The 15,726-nt window shown below is 40.6% G+C and overlaps 1 protein-coding gene across 2 annotated transcripts in view; it reads left to right on the top strand.

The window, feature by feature from the left end:
- Positions 1-15,726, top strand: part of LOC135514822 (solute carrier organic anion transporter family member 1C1-like) — a 70,482-nt gene that overhangs the window by 24,719 nt on the left and 30,037 nt on the right. For both annotated transcript variants that reach the window (XM_064938451.1, XM_064938450.1), the window contains exon 3: positions 7,542-7,683. In XM_064938451.1, the coding sequence (XP_064794523.1) occupies positions 7,542-7,683 (142 nt within the window). The remainder of the gene's footprint in view (positions 1-7,541; positions 7,684-15,726) is intronic.

Here is a 15,726-nt window from a genome sequence, read left to right as displayed (position 1 = left end):
GTATTATGGGTCATGTCCTTTGAAGGGTAGCCTAAGGTCTAGAATTAATCAGTTTTCTCTCAGGGATAGAGGTAGACTTGGCTACGTTGTCTACAGAACCTGTATATGAAATGCAGTGTGAAAGACTACTTTTCTATAACCTACTCAAGGGAGAGAAAAACATAGCTAGACTTTTGTTTTACTATTAAACTCAGTGCTGCTATTGTTTTTTATTTCTTAAAGCAGTGTGTGTTTTCTTAAGGCAAAGGGTAGCTCAATAGAAGGCTGGTGGTGATTGGTTAGCTCAAGTGAAGCAAGAGAGTCACCTGCGTATTATGTATAAATGGAGCCGGAGCGGAGCCTGTCTGCTTTTCTGCCCACACGCATCACTTTCTCCCCTGCAGCTCACCGGCTGTGGTTGCCGGGTGTGACACATCCTTCCCACTGCTTAACAGAACTGCACATCTGTGTTGCTAATATTATTCATGGTTATCTCTTCAAAAACTATTGTCCAGTCCACACTTAGTAGTCAGATGTTAGTCACGTAGATAATTTTGTCTCATTTTAGTAAACTGAACTGAAAAATCATTTTAGTTTACTTCTAGTTTTTCTGGCTCTATTTAGTCAGATATAGTCTCGTCAACTGCCACTGTAAAATAGGTGTTTAATGAATATTTTAGTCACTACACTGAGTTTTCAACCTATTTTGAAGCCCCATCCTTCAGCTTTATAGCTGTTTTTTTTTAACCAAGGAGTAGGCCTTTAATTGCCTAAAAACATCCTTCCCCCTGACACAAAGGATTTGCGTCCACCTCAGAGCTCAGAGAGTAGCAGCTTGTTATTCTTCAGGATTAAAGCTACACGAGACAATGGTGTCTCAGCCTCTTAAAATAAGACTGTTTGTTGAAGTATGTTCAAAGTTGAATAAGGGTCAGTTTCTCAGGATTGTTAGTTAGCCCGCCGGTGTGGCTCGGGGTTCTATGGTGCTTGTTTGAACTGTAATGCCATGATAAATACGTATCACAATATTCTACTCGTTAGCATATCGTCGGACTGTTTCCACTGGTATTGGTAGACTATTTAACAGGAAAGTACGTGGTAACTCGAATGGGTACTTTCTGGTACACAAATGGTGTAACCAAATGGTGCCTAGTTGTAACGGGTGTCGTCATCAGATGAGAAGGAATCAGACCAAAGTCCAGCGTGGTAAGTGTTCATGACTTTTATTGAACTGAACACTGAAACAAAAATAACAAGGTGAAACCGAAACAGTCCTGTCACGTGAAGAACACTAAACAGAGAACAACTACCCACAAAACATACAGTAGGTGGGAAAAAGCTACCTAAGTATGGTTCTCAGAGACAACAATAGTCAGCTGTCCCTGATTGAGAACCATAACCGGCCAAAACAAAGAAATACAAAACATAGAAAGAGGAACATAGAATGCCCACCCAAATCACACCCTGACCAAACCAAAATAGAGACATAAAAAGCTCTCTAAGGTGACTCTAGTGGTGCTTGATTCAAATGAATCCCAAAGAAACAAATAGCCTGAGTAATTAATTAGTTTATTACCATTTTGCCATGTTATTTCTTATTAAATGGGCTTCCTGGTCATCTCTGTTCTCTAAGGTTAAGTGCTACCTTTTTCTCTTTCATATTCACAATGAGATGAGGCAATGGGGCTAATATGGCTAAGATCAACTTATGTTTTGAATATTCACATGTAGCCCTATCTATGGCTAGAAGACATTTTAGAAATCAAAGATCTAAAAAAAGAGCTACAATAGAGCTCAGATTGTAAAAGTATTCTCTTTTTAGTCATAGATATGGCTAATTCACGTGTAACCTAGATAGGCATAATATGACCATGCAAAAAAGCCATTTTGGGTTGATCATGGGTTAATTTTGACTGCGAACACTCTATAGACCCTTTGTTGGGGTGTAAAGAAAGGATCTATTGTATGGCCATGCATTGAAACCGTATGACTAACTAAAGCTGATAAACTGTTACTATGCTAGTTATGACAGGGCTGCCAGTGAGATTTGACTTAAACATGTTGACACACATGTGGACCATAGATGTGATGACATAAATTGAGAGCTGGGTCCAGACGGTGTTTTCCTTTCAATTAAATGCAGATCACTGAGTTATTGGTTTTCTATTAGTGTAAGAGATATTCTAGGCCTACATGCCATTCTAATTTGCTCTGTTGATACAGGATATTTATTCTAGGAGACAATGTAATTATGTAGTCCCACTAGACAAGCTTATGAAAAGTGTTCTACCTACTAGACTGCTCTGTCTGTCGCTGAATAACTGAACATTAGAAATGTCATGTCATTATAGAAGAGCCGAATGGATTTGTTAGCTGTTAGCTAGGATTTGTTAGCTCTTCTCTAAACCCTTAGGCACCTGAGATTACTCTTGCTGCTCTCTGTATCATAATAGCCTCCGATAGAGTTACCAGCAGAGGAAATCCTGAAGCCGTAGTGGTAAATTCTGGGAAATTAGGCTCCAGAGGGCTCTGGTCACGTGCAAGGTTTGGCTGCTGGTCAGGTTGCTACTTCCATGCATGTGTAATGTGATCTAACTGTGATCTGGCTCAGAGTAAGGCAATATGGCCAAAATATCATATTTTTGACTGTATTTTATGTTTTTGAATAATCAAAGTTCAAAAAATGTGTCATGAGTAGTGCATGCATTTCCTTCACTCATGTTATTATTTCCACACTGTATCACATTTATTTTGTCTTTGTATGCCTCTATTTTGTAAAACAAAACAAAAAATGTACAAAACAATTATTCCCCTCTATGAGCATGTATACTGAACAAAAATATAAACGCAGCATGCAACCATTTCAAAGATTTTACAGAGTTACAGTTCATAATAAGGAAGTCATACATCTGAAATAAATTAGGCCTAAATCTATGGCTTTCACATAACTGGGAAAACAGATATGCATCGGTTGGTCATAAACCTTTGAAACAAAGGTAGGGGCGGGGATCAGAAAACCAGTCAGCATCTGGTGTGACCACCATTTGCTTCATGAAGTGCAACACATCTTCTTCACATTTGAGTTGATCAGGCTGTTGATTGTGGCCTGTGGAATGTTGTCCTACTCCTCTTCATTGGCTGTGCGAAGTTGCTCGATATGGACAGGAACTGGAACACGCTGTCATACACATTGATCCAGAGCATCCCAAACATGCTCAATGGGTGACATGTCTGGTGAGTATTCAGGCCATCGAAGCACTAGGACATTTTCAGCTTCCAGGAATTGTGTACAGATCCTTGCGACATGGGTCTGTGTATTATCATGCTGAAACATGAGGTGATGTTGGCAGATGAATGGCACGACAATGGGCCTCGGGATCTTGCACGGTATCTCTATGCATTGAAATTGCAATCGCTAAAATGTAATTGTGTTCGTTGTCTGTAGCTTATGCCTGCCCATACCATAACCCTACCGCCATCATGGGGCACGCTGTTCACAATGTTGACATCAGCAAACCGCTCACCCACACTAAATTATTTGCAGGAAAGAATAGTTTACATGCGTGAAGTGGATCTCAAGTAATCTATGAACTTTTGAACATCTTGGCCATCTACTGTTATAATCTCCACCCAGCACAACCTGAAGAGGACTGGCCAACCCTCAGAGCCTGGTTACTCTCTAGGTTTCATCCTAGGTTCCTGCCTTTCTAGGGAGTTTTTCCTAGCCACCATGCTTCTACATCTGCATTGCTTGCTGTTTGGGGTATTAGGCTGGGTTTCTGTATTAGCACGTTGTTACATTGGCTGATGTAAAAAGGGCTCTATACATTTTGATTGATATTGGTTCCCTCAATCAGGACTACAAGGCACAGGGAGAACTATGACCAAGGTTTTCTGACCCATTTTCAAACCCCCGAGAGAGTGAGAGAGATTACAGAATTGAAGCCGTGATTAGCTTAGAACAACAAAAAGGTTGTATTCTTCATGTGTCTTTTGTCTACCCTGAGGGAATTAGAGAACTAATTGACTGTTGGGCCCAGGCAGGAGAGAGGAAAGGCAGGAATAAGGGAAGATATCTCTCCTTTCTCCTGTCTTCCCTTATTCCTGCCTTTCCTCTCCTACCTCTCCTGCCCAACAGTCTATGCTGCTCTGGATTTGACTGTCTGAAAATGACGAGAGAGAGGAGGGTGGGAGATAGAAAGGGGGGGGGGGAGAGAGACACAGGGAGACCCAGACAGAGGGAGATATTGGCCATGTCCAGATACCCGTACTTGCTTCCTAAATAGTAGGCCGTTTGAGTATGCAAAATAATATATTTTTTTGCGTTTGTGACATTTAGCAAATCGAGTATACTTTAAATGCCAGGATGGTATATTTATTTCATTGAGTAGAATTCGTTGCACACTATTGAGGAAGATAATCATCTTTTCACACCCACATGTGTTCAACAACAGCTGATAATCAGAATAGGGGATGTGCTCCACAAAAATGTACAAATGGCGAGGAAAAAGCGTGATTTCGCATTTGATGACGCCTTCTCAGTATGGATGAGAAGTATGTTGATATTTGTTGCTTACTGCATACGTTTATACTAAACAGTATGTTTTAAATATAATGTAGTATGGTTAGAAAGAGGGGGAGGTTGTTAATGAGGCATACGCTATTGCAAGCAAACAGCCTTGAAGGTTCACTAGGAACCCCCTGACCATTTTGAATTACAATGCACTTGGGAGAGATAATGTCCCATCCGACCATGAATTAGACCCTGAATTATCACTTGTCTTCCAGTTGTGGTTGCAAGCCTGAATTGATGTTTATCTCTGTAATTGGGCTTGTGCTTTCTAGTGATTTTTGGCTGGCTGCCAATGTAGATCATACATACTAACATAAACTCTCTGGGGTGTTATCATTCATGAGTTAATTTCTTAATGCCTCAAATGAACAATAATAGTACCATAACGGATTGCTATGTTTTGTTTGTTTTATAGTTTTGACTGGCTGGATGGATTGATGGTGTGTGCTGTAGCCTGCATGCAGAGGACATCACTGCTGAGGGACTCTATTAAAACACTTGTTTAACCAGCCATTTAATCCACAAATGGTCTCCTCTTCAACCCTCTCTCTCTCTCTCTCTCTCTCTCTCTCTCTCACTCTCTCACTCTCTCACTCTCTCACTCTCTCACTCTCTCACTCACTCACTCACTCACTCACTCTGGTTGTGTTCAAAATCTGTCTTTCTTACCACTTACTAAAACTACATACTGTGTACTAATCATACTATTTAGAACGTACTGTTTAGTAAAACTGTATACAGTAAACAACAAATATCAACGTACTAGACACACCCACACTAAGAATATGTCATTTAATGCAGTGGTTCCCAAAGTTTTTCACTCAGACCCACCTTCCAGCATTGGGGAACATCCCGCATGTGCGTGCCACTCCTATTTCAATTGGCAGAAGCACTGATCATGACACAAACCGTTCACACCCCTCTTGTTGGCAGAGAACATTTTGCAGGTTTAAAACTTTTATTTCCAATTCTACAATTTCATTCATGGGATGCAGTCATTTTGCAGTTTTGAAGCTAATTTTCTTGCAATTCTATAAAAAAAGTGTACATATCACATGTCTAATGTGTACTCAAAATGTACTTTATTTTGAGTATGATTATTCGGATACCGCCTTTCTTTCTTTCTTTCACAGTGCCACAGGAACGTCTGTATAATGTTTGGGTTTTCAGTTATTACAATGCCAAAGACATGCTCATTTCAATGTGTACTAGAAGAGTGTTCTGGTGCTTTTCAAAAAATATACTGAACCAAAAATATAAACGTGCAACAATTTCATTTTACTGAGTTACAGTTCATATGAGGAAATCAGTCAATTTAAATCAATTCATTAGATCCTAATCTATGGATTTCACACAAATGTGAATACAGAATACAGGCCTAATAATGGGCTTCAGGATCTCGTACCTGTATTTTTGTGCACTCAAATTGCCACCGATTTAAATACATTTTTTTTCATTGTCCGTAACCGATTCCTGCCCATACCATACCTACACCGCCACTAAAACCTCTCCCCCACATAACGCCATACAAATAGTCTGCGGTTGTGATGCCAGTTGGATGTACTGCCAAATGCTCTAAAACAACTTTGGAGGCAGCTTATGATAGAGAAATTAACATTAAATTCTCTGGCAACAGAGCTCTGCTCTGGTGGACATTCCTGCAGTCAGCATGCCGATTGCAAAACTTGAGATATCTCTGGCATTGTGTTGTGTGACAAAACTGCACATTTTAGAGTGGCCTTTTATTGGCCTCAGCGCAAGGTGCACCTGTGTAATGATCATGATGTTTAATCAGCTTCTTCATATGCCATACCTGTCAGGTGGATACATTATCTTGGAAAATGAGAAATGCTCACTGACAAGGATATGAACAAATTTGTGTACAAATTTTGAGAGAATTTTTTGATATGGAAAATTTCAGGGATCTTTTATTTCAGCTCATAAAACAGTGGATCAACACTTTACATTTTGCGTTTATATTTTTGTTCAGTGTAGTTTCCCGGGCTAGTCATTGATGTGGAAAAGCCCATGGGAATGTGGACGTGCCGCTGTGAGAAGACAAACATTACTCATTGTGAGAGATGGGAGGTGTTGCTAGTCCTGAGTGGCCCAGAGCGGGAAGACTGATGCAATGGATGCTGGAGCTCATCTTTCCTAGCCTAGTCCCCGATCTGTTTGTGCTATCTTGCCAACACCTTGTCACAAATTTCCAAACACGTTTGGCACGACAGTTCCATAAGGACATCAGAAACAGACTGGGACACACACTGGGTTCTTCAGCTGTCCCCATAGGATAACTATTTTTGGTTCTAGGTAAAAGCCTTTTTGGGTTCCAGGTAGAATCATTTTGGGTTCTACTTGGAACCAAAAGGGTTCTACCTGGAGCCAACAAGGGTTCTTTTAAAGGATATCCTATGGGGACATCCGAAGGTCCCTTTTAGGATCTAGATGGCACCTTTTTCTCTAAGACTAAAGGCCAAACCATAATGTATAAGTTCCCTCTCCTAGTCAAAACCAATCCTTTCTTCATCAGTTGCTAGGGTTGAGTCATCGGTCTCTCACATAAGGAGCCATCTTAAGTCTGATGTAGACTCTTAATCCTCTCTTTGTCTGGGTCTTCCTCAATGCCCTGTAGTTACAGATACACTCTGCCTTCCCTCTCATCCTCCATCCCCCCTTTTCCTTTCCCTCTTCTATCCTCCTCTCCCCTGTGCTTCTATGATGTAGGCCTAGTTGAATATTAAACAGGACATGTGATAGCAGGAGCTAAAATAGGCTAATGAGCATATGAAAAGTAAAGCTGTGGTGTATATTAGAGCAACACAGGGGTAACTCTCCCTCTCTCTGACGATGAAAATCTGGATACAAGTACAACCCGATATGTATTAATTATTAACAACCAATATCTCTTTCTCCCCATCCCCTTTCTTCTATGTCTCACTTTCTGCCGCCTTCCTTTCTCCTTTCTTTTTCCACTCATGCTCTTCAGATGTTCCTTGTGGCTCTGTCGTTTGCATACTTTGCCAAGGCCTTGTCTGGCAGCTACATGAAGAGCACAATAACCCAGCTGGAGAGGCGCTTTGACATCCCCAGTTACCTAACAGGCGTCATCGACGGGAGCTTTGAGATAGGTAAGTAAGTGTCTGCGTCACAGGTCCCCATCCCCCAGTCCTCACCTCGTCCTCATCCCCAGGGCTATTTTGGGCTTCCGTTCTATCCATGTTGTTGTGGAAGAGAAGAGATGTGAATGAATGGGTCACCAAGGCCTTCTAGGAAGTCTCATTTATCAGGTGTGTGCACAAAAAAACTATCAACCTTGTGTGCACCAGATTTCCCACAAAGGTTAGTATTTATTAATTTTGAACTTGTGGGAAAGTGTACAGCTCAGACCATTCGTACGCACAACTTCTAGTGGTCGATCAATTGTATTGCAAGCAAATGTTGTTCTTATGGGGGAGATGGTGTTTGATGCATGAGAATAATTCATAAAAAAATTCAAACGTCTGCCTAATGATAAAACAGATGCATTAGATGTTGTTAACCAGATAGCATAGCAGCATGTAGCCTAATATATTTATTTTATTATTTGGCCTAAATCATAATCATATTGCAGGACATGTCTCTCCTTTTCTGACATGACTGGTTTATTCCCACTACAGAACAAATATTAGGCTACCATTTATCCAACGCTCATTCAATAGCCAAGCGTGCTCAAAAGTAAATAGACCGGTAGCCTACTTAAAATATTTGACATTATGGGTAGGCTACAGTATTGCTGTGTGTTAAGAGGGCAACATCATAGCCTATTTAATCTCAGAGCCTATACCAAGGAAGGAGATATAAACACAATGATGTACTGATAAACAAAATATTGAACAACAATTTGTGTTTTGATTAGAGGTGTTGGCTGAAACATTTACGGCATGCAAGGCGGCATGCAAGTCACTGAAACATATTCTTCCTACACCTTTACAGAAATCTGATCAAACTTACCATTGCACCTTCTTTGAGAAACTGTCATGGCCCAGTACAAACATCAAATCAAATTCAAATCAAAGTGTATTAGTCACGTACACAGATTTGCAGATGTTATCGCATGTGCAGTGAAATGCTCATGTTTCTAGCAGCAAATGGCACTGTTTCCCCCTACTGTGGATTCCGTCTCTATGGGTTTGGTTAAGGTTAAGGTAAGGGGTCAGTTTTAGTTTATAATGAGTAATTTTCCAGTGTCCTCATAGTCTCCCTTCAGCCCAAGCTTTATGAGTATATAAAAACACCTCTCTACCTCAAGCCTTTCTTTTGGGGCTTAATTTCCAAATTATCACACATAATTTCCAATCCCCCATATATTTCTTATATGTATATAAAATATATACACTACCAGTCAAAAGTTTTAGAACACCTTCTCATTCAAGGGTTTTTCTTTATTTGTACTATTTTCTACATTGTAGAATAATAGTGAAGACATCAAAACTATGAAATAACACATATGGAATCATGTAGTAACCAAAAAAGTGTTAAACAAATCAAAATATATTTTATTTTTGAGATTCTTCAAATAGCCACCCTTTACCTTGATGACAGCTTTGCACACTCTTGGCATTCTCTCAACCAGCTGCATAATGCTGTGGTATCCATGCTGGTTAAGTATGCCTTCAATTCCAAATAAATCACAGACAGTGTCACCAGCAAACACCATAACACCTCCTACTCCATGCTTTTACTTTGGGAAATACACCATCTCACAAAGACACAAAAATCTCAAATTTGTACTCATCAGACCAAACGACAAATTTCCACCAGTCGAATGTCCATTGCTCGTATTTCTTGGCCCAAGCAAGAAATCTTCTTCTTATTGGTGTCCTTTGGTAGTGGTTTCTTTGCAGCAATTCGACCATGAAGGCCTGATTCACACAGTCTCCTCTGAACAGTTGATGTTGACATGTGTCTCTTATTTGAACTCTGTGAAACATATATTTGGGCTTCAATTTCTGAGGCTGGTGACTCTAATGAATGTATCCTCTGCATCAGAGGTAACTCTGGGTCTTCCATTCCTGTGGAGGTCCTCATGAGAGCCAGCTTCATCATAGTGCTTGATGGTTTTTGCGACTGCACTTGAAGAAACTTTAAAAGTTCTTGAAATGTTCCGTATTGACTGACCTTCATGTCTTCAACTAGGGGGCAGTATGTTTGGATGAAGAACGTACCCAAATGAAACTGCCTATTTCTCAGGCCCAGAAGCTAGAATATGTATAGAAAATTAGTATAGAAAACACTCAAGTTTCCAAAACTGTCAAAATATTGTCTGTGAGTATAACAGAACTGATATTGCAGGTGAAAACCTGAGGAAAATCCAACCAGGAAGTCTCTCTGTCTCTCTGTTCCATTGCATGCCTTCCCTCCATTTAAAGGGATATCAACCAGATTCCTTTGGATTCCTATGGCTTCCACATGGTGTGAACAGACTTTAGACATAGTTTCAAGCTTTTATTATGAAAAATGAGCGTGAATGATCACATCGCGTCAGTGGATAGCTGGGTGTCCTTAGATTTTTGCGATGCAATCTCGACCACACTGCACACTGCCCTAACCCATCTGGACAAGAGGAATACCTATGTGAGAATGCTGTTCATCGACTACAGCTCGGCATTTAACACCATAGTACCCTCCAAGCTTGTCATCAAGCTCGAGACCCTGGGTCTCGACCCCGCCCTGTGCAACTGGGTACTGGACTTCCTGACGGGCCGCCCCCAGGTGGTGAGGGTAGGCAACAACATCTCCACCCCGCTGATCCTCAACACTGGGGCCCCACAAGGGTGCGTTCTGAGCCCTCTCCTGTACTCCCTGTTCACCCACGACTGCGTAACCACGCACGCCTCCAACTCAATCATCAAGTTTGCGGACGACACAACAGTGGTAGGCTTGATCATCAACAACGACGAGACGGCCTACAGGGAGGAGGTGAGGGCCCTCGGAGTGTGGTGTCAGGAAAATAATCTCACACTCAACGTCAACAAAACTAAGGAGATGATTGTGGACTTCAGGAAACAGCAGAGGGAACACCCCCCTATCCACATCGATGGAACAGTAGTGGAGAGGGTAGTAAGTTAAGTTCCTCGGCATACACATCACAGACGAACTGAATTGGTCCACCCACACAGACAGCATCGTGAAGAAGGCGCAGCAGCGCCTCTTCAACCTCAGGAGGCTGAATAAATTCGGCTTGTCACCAAAAGCACTCAAACTTCTACAGATGCACAATCGAGAGCATCCTGGCGGGCTGTATCACCGCCTGGTACGGCAACTGCTCCGCCCACAACCGTAAGGCACTCCAGAGGGTAGTGAGGTCTGCACAACGCATCACCGGGGGCAAACTACCTGCCCTCCAGGACACCTACACCACCCGATGTTACAGGGAGCCACTGCCTGTTCACCCCGCTATCATCCAGAAGGCGAGGTCAGTACAGGTGCATCAAAGCTGGGACCGAGAGACTGAAAAACAGCTTCTATCTCAAGGCCGTCAGACTGTTAATCAGCAACCACTAACATTGAGTGGCTGCTGCCAACACACTGACTCAACTCCAGACACTTTAATAATGGGAATTGATGGGAAATTATGTAAAATATATCACTAGCCACTTTAAACAATTCTACCTAATATAATGTTTACATACCCTACATTATTAATCTCATATGTATACGTATATACTGTACTCTATATCATCCACTGCATCTTTATGTAATACATGTATCACTAGCCACTTTAACTATGCCACTTTGTTTACATACTCATCTCATATGTATATACTGTACTCGATACCATCTACTGTATCTTGCCTATGCTGCTCTGTACCATCACTCATTCATATATCTTTATGTACATATTCTTTATCCCCTTACACTTGTGTATAAGACAGTTTTGGAATTGTTAGTTAGATTACTTGTTGGTTATTACTGCATTGTTGGAACTAGAAGCAAACATTTCGCTACACTCGCATTAACATCTGCTAACCATGTGTATGTGACAAATAAAATTTGATTTGATTTTGACTATTCATGAAAATCGCAAATGAAATTAATTAAATATTGGCTCACAAGCTTAGCCTTTTGTTAATAATCCTGTTAAGGCTCGGGACAATACTGCCCCCTTTGGATGAATTGCGTGCCCATAGTAAACTGGAAAAAAATCTGTCCAAAATTGCTAATATATGCATATAATAATTATTATTGAATAGAAAACACTCTAAAGCTTCTAACCCCGTTTGAATTATGTCTGTAAGTATAGCAGAACTCAGAGGGCAGCCAATCTCCCAAACTAGTTTTGGCATCCAGAAAGTTGGGGCAACTTTGACATCATCGCCCCCACCCTTCCCAATCAGCTATGGATCTGGGAACAGTTTCTATGTCTTCCGCGAGATGTCCTCTATCAGTAGAGCATTTAATTGTGCAAATCCCGCGAGCTTTGACCCTTTGGCAGGCAAAATAGTGAGTGTCGCGAGAAAATACATGAGCGTTCGGGCGCGCGTTGGGCACAGAGCTTCCTTTGTTCCAGCTTGCATGAGAAGAAGTCAGATTGTCCGGTTGAATTGAAAATTGTTTTATACGTTAATAACATCCTAAAGCTTGATTCTGCACTTAGTGTGACCAGTTTAGTCGACATATAACTGTTCGGGACCAGAAGTAATTTTGGATGCATTTCAGCTGAAACTTGTAGCATATGCTAATACAAAGACACACGACTTGAAACAAAACAATGTATTGGGTAACTATGACTCCTTCCACTACATTCTGTTCATATGAATTATGTCTGTATGTATAGCAGAACTCACAGGGCAGCCAATCTCCCAAACTATTTCTCTCATCAGGAAAGTTGGGCCAACTTTGACGTCACCACCCCCACCCTTCCCAACCAGCTATGGATCTGGGATCAGTTTCTATGTCTTCCTCGAGATGTCTTCTATCAGTAGAGCGTTTAATTGTGCAAATCCCGCGAGCTTTGACCCCTTGGCAGGCTAAATACTGGGTGTCGCGAGAAAATAGATGTGCGTTCTGGCGCGAATTTTACACAGTTATTCCTTCGCTCCAGATTGTCTGAGAGGAGTTGCTTTTGTCCGGTCGAATCGCCAATTGTTTTGTACGTTAATAACATCCTAAAGCTTGATTCTGCACTTAGTTTGACCAGTTTAGTCGACATATAATATGTAATTTTGAAGTTTTGATGCGCAACCCCTCGAGACCAGAAGTAATTTTGGATGCATTTCAGCTGGAATTTGTCGCATTTGCTAACACAAAGACACACGACTTGAAACCAAACGCTGTTTTGGGTAAGTATGACTCCTTCCACTACATTCTGATCGAAGACCATCAAAGGTAAGGGAATATTTATGTTGTAATTTAGTGTTTCTGTTGACTCCAACATAGCGGAGAAATATTGCTTATATCTGAGCGCCGTCTCAGATTATTGAATAGTGAACGATTTCTGTAACGTTAAAAAGAAATGTGACAAAGTGATTGCATTAAGAAGCAGTGTATCTTTCTAACTATATGTAGAACATGTATATTTAGTCAAAGTGTATGATGTGTATTGCTGTTATCTGGCGTTATCTGGCGGAGCTATCTATAATTTCTCTAGACATTTTTTAGCATTTTCTGAACATGGCGTCAATGTAAACGGAGATTTATGGATATAAATTGCATATTATTGAAAAAAACAAATGTACTGTGTAACATGTCCTATTACTGTCATCTGATGAAGATTTTCAAAAGGTTAGTGAATTATTTTTCTTTTAATCCTGCGTTTGTGATTGCATCTTTTGTTCGACAAAATGGCTACATATCGTCTGTGTCTTTGTGGTGGTTTGACATACATATGTGCTATGTTTTCGCCGTAAAACATTTTAGAAATCTGACTCGCTGGGTAGATGAACAAGGTGTTTGTCTTTCATTTGAGCTATTGGACTTGTTAATGTGTGGAGGTAAAATATTTGTAAGAATATTTTTGCATTCTGTGCGGCACTTTTTGAGTTGAGCGGGGGGGGTGCCCTTGGGGACCGTGTAGCGTGAACAAGTTTGTTAACAACACTGTCCTCTCAGATTTTCAAATCCCTTCTCCATCTGCCTTTTCTACTATCTGTCTGTCGCTCTTTCTTATAACAGTCAGTATCAAAAATCGGTTGTTTCCAAATATTGTCTCCCTGTCTACACTCATGGATATTTAGAAAAATCAACATGTCAATGGTAGTAATCTCTAAGATTATTACCAAGTTGATCAAGTTTATCTCGATACCCTCAATGCTCCTGAATCACCACAGATGTCATATATCCCTGTCCTGTTGGCTCAGAATATGTTAGGTGCCTCCTAAGAAGAGGTAGATGCAGGCGTCAGGAGCAGGAGAAAAAGGAATTTCCAGTGGCACAGTCTTTTATTATAAAGTCCCAACCCAACAACAAGAGGTGGGGAACCACGCCACACATAGGGAAAATCACGAAACACACGGAGGAGAAACCTCTACTCCTAATACAGTACCAACGGTACAACGACTGTGAGGGAAAAAAAACCTGTGGCGCAAACACGCACCCCTGACAGAGCAAACACAGCAAATAATCCTGCTCAAAGACTAGCAGGCAGCAGAGGTTAATAAACCCACCGGAATTAACTAATAGGATACAGGTGTAACCAAAAACAGACAGACAAAACGAAAATGGAAAAATGGATCGGTGGCAGCCAGTAGGCCGGCGACGACCGCCGAGCACCGCCCGACCAGGGAGAGGAGCCACCTTCAGTGGAAGTCGTGACAGAATATGTCTTAAATACTTAACATAACATAACACCATTATTAAACTTATTCTTGCTAACTTTATAACCTTATTCAACAACAAAATATAATAATACTATGATCAATTTCACAGCCTTGTTGTGTTAAATTTCTTCCACTGCACACAACAACAGCTGATTACCTAAGAGAGAGTAAAACTTAGCTAGGTAATGTATAAAAATACTACTACAGGTTAAAAGATGAAATAACATTTCAAATGACAATCAGATCAAAAACACTACTAAGAAAAAATATTGTACTCTTATGGTCATAGGAATATAGACTTAAGGAAGCCTACCCTCAGTCAAAGGCTATGCCCTTTTCTTTCTTCTCATTGGTTCAAATTACAAAAATGTCAAAACTATAAACTCCATCATAATTACCAACAAATTACATTAAAATCAGTATTACAAATTATCTTAAATTCATTATCCAAATGGCCCTCCCATGAGGCTGATCAGACCACACAGGAAAGCCATGAAAGAGGTCAAAAGTCATACCACCCTTTCAAAGAAGTGTTTCTTACTCTATTAGACAAATTAAAGAAAAAACATCAAACATTTTCTACATGTTGTATCCCAGGTTCCCAGAACATTCCTTTATCAAAAGAATTCACGTGTTTAATTGAAATAAAAATTCCAAACGTGTGTGTGTGTGTGTGTGTGTGTGTACCCCTTTAAGATATTGAGGCTCTAGGAAAAATTGAAATCTCCTCAAACCCAAATGCAACCCCTAGGTTAAAAACAAACAAAACATTTCCAGGCCTTTTCAATTTGGTAGAAATATGCCTCGATCTCACTCGCTCCCTTCAAGATTACTGCCCCAGAAAACATTCCGTAGAGAGACAATGAAGCACACATTTTCCCTGTAAAAAACCTCAACCACTTGGTCAGCATTTCATTATACTACACCGATTCAGAAACCCAGAAGTTGACCATAAACAAAACCTAATAATAATGATACTTCCATTGTACTCCCTCCAATCATTAGTTTTACATTTCCTCAATGGTTATTTGTACTTAATTGAACATGCGTTACCCTTGGATACAATACTGTACTTCAAATCTATGAAATTCCCCTAAATAACATATTACTTGACTGATTTTGCCCAAGCCTGGTTTACAACATTAAAACCCATTCAGTCTGTCTGCAACCAGTCTTTAAAAGTGCTTGATAGGAAGCCACATAGCCATCATCACTGTTACATTCTCAAAGAGCTTGAGCTCCTGAATTGGAAAAATCTTATGCAATACACTGACGTATGTCTTGTATTCAAAATTCTAAATGTCCAGGCTCCACCTCCACTCAGTACATTTGTTGAACAGAATACCCAAACCTTATGGCAGCAGATCCACAAGG

The sequence above is a fragment of the Oncorhynchus masou genome, chromosome 26 (assembly GCF_036934945.1).
Source record: "Oncorhynchus masou masou isolate Uvic2021 chromosome 26, UVic_Omas_1.1, whole genome shotgun sequence".
Classification (NCBI taxonomy): domain Eukaryota; kingdom Metazoa; phylum Chordata; class Actinopteri; order Salmoniformes; family Salmonidae; genus Oncorhynchus; species Oncorhynchus masou.
This window is presented reverse-complemented; position numbering and strand designations above follow the sequence as displayed.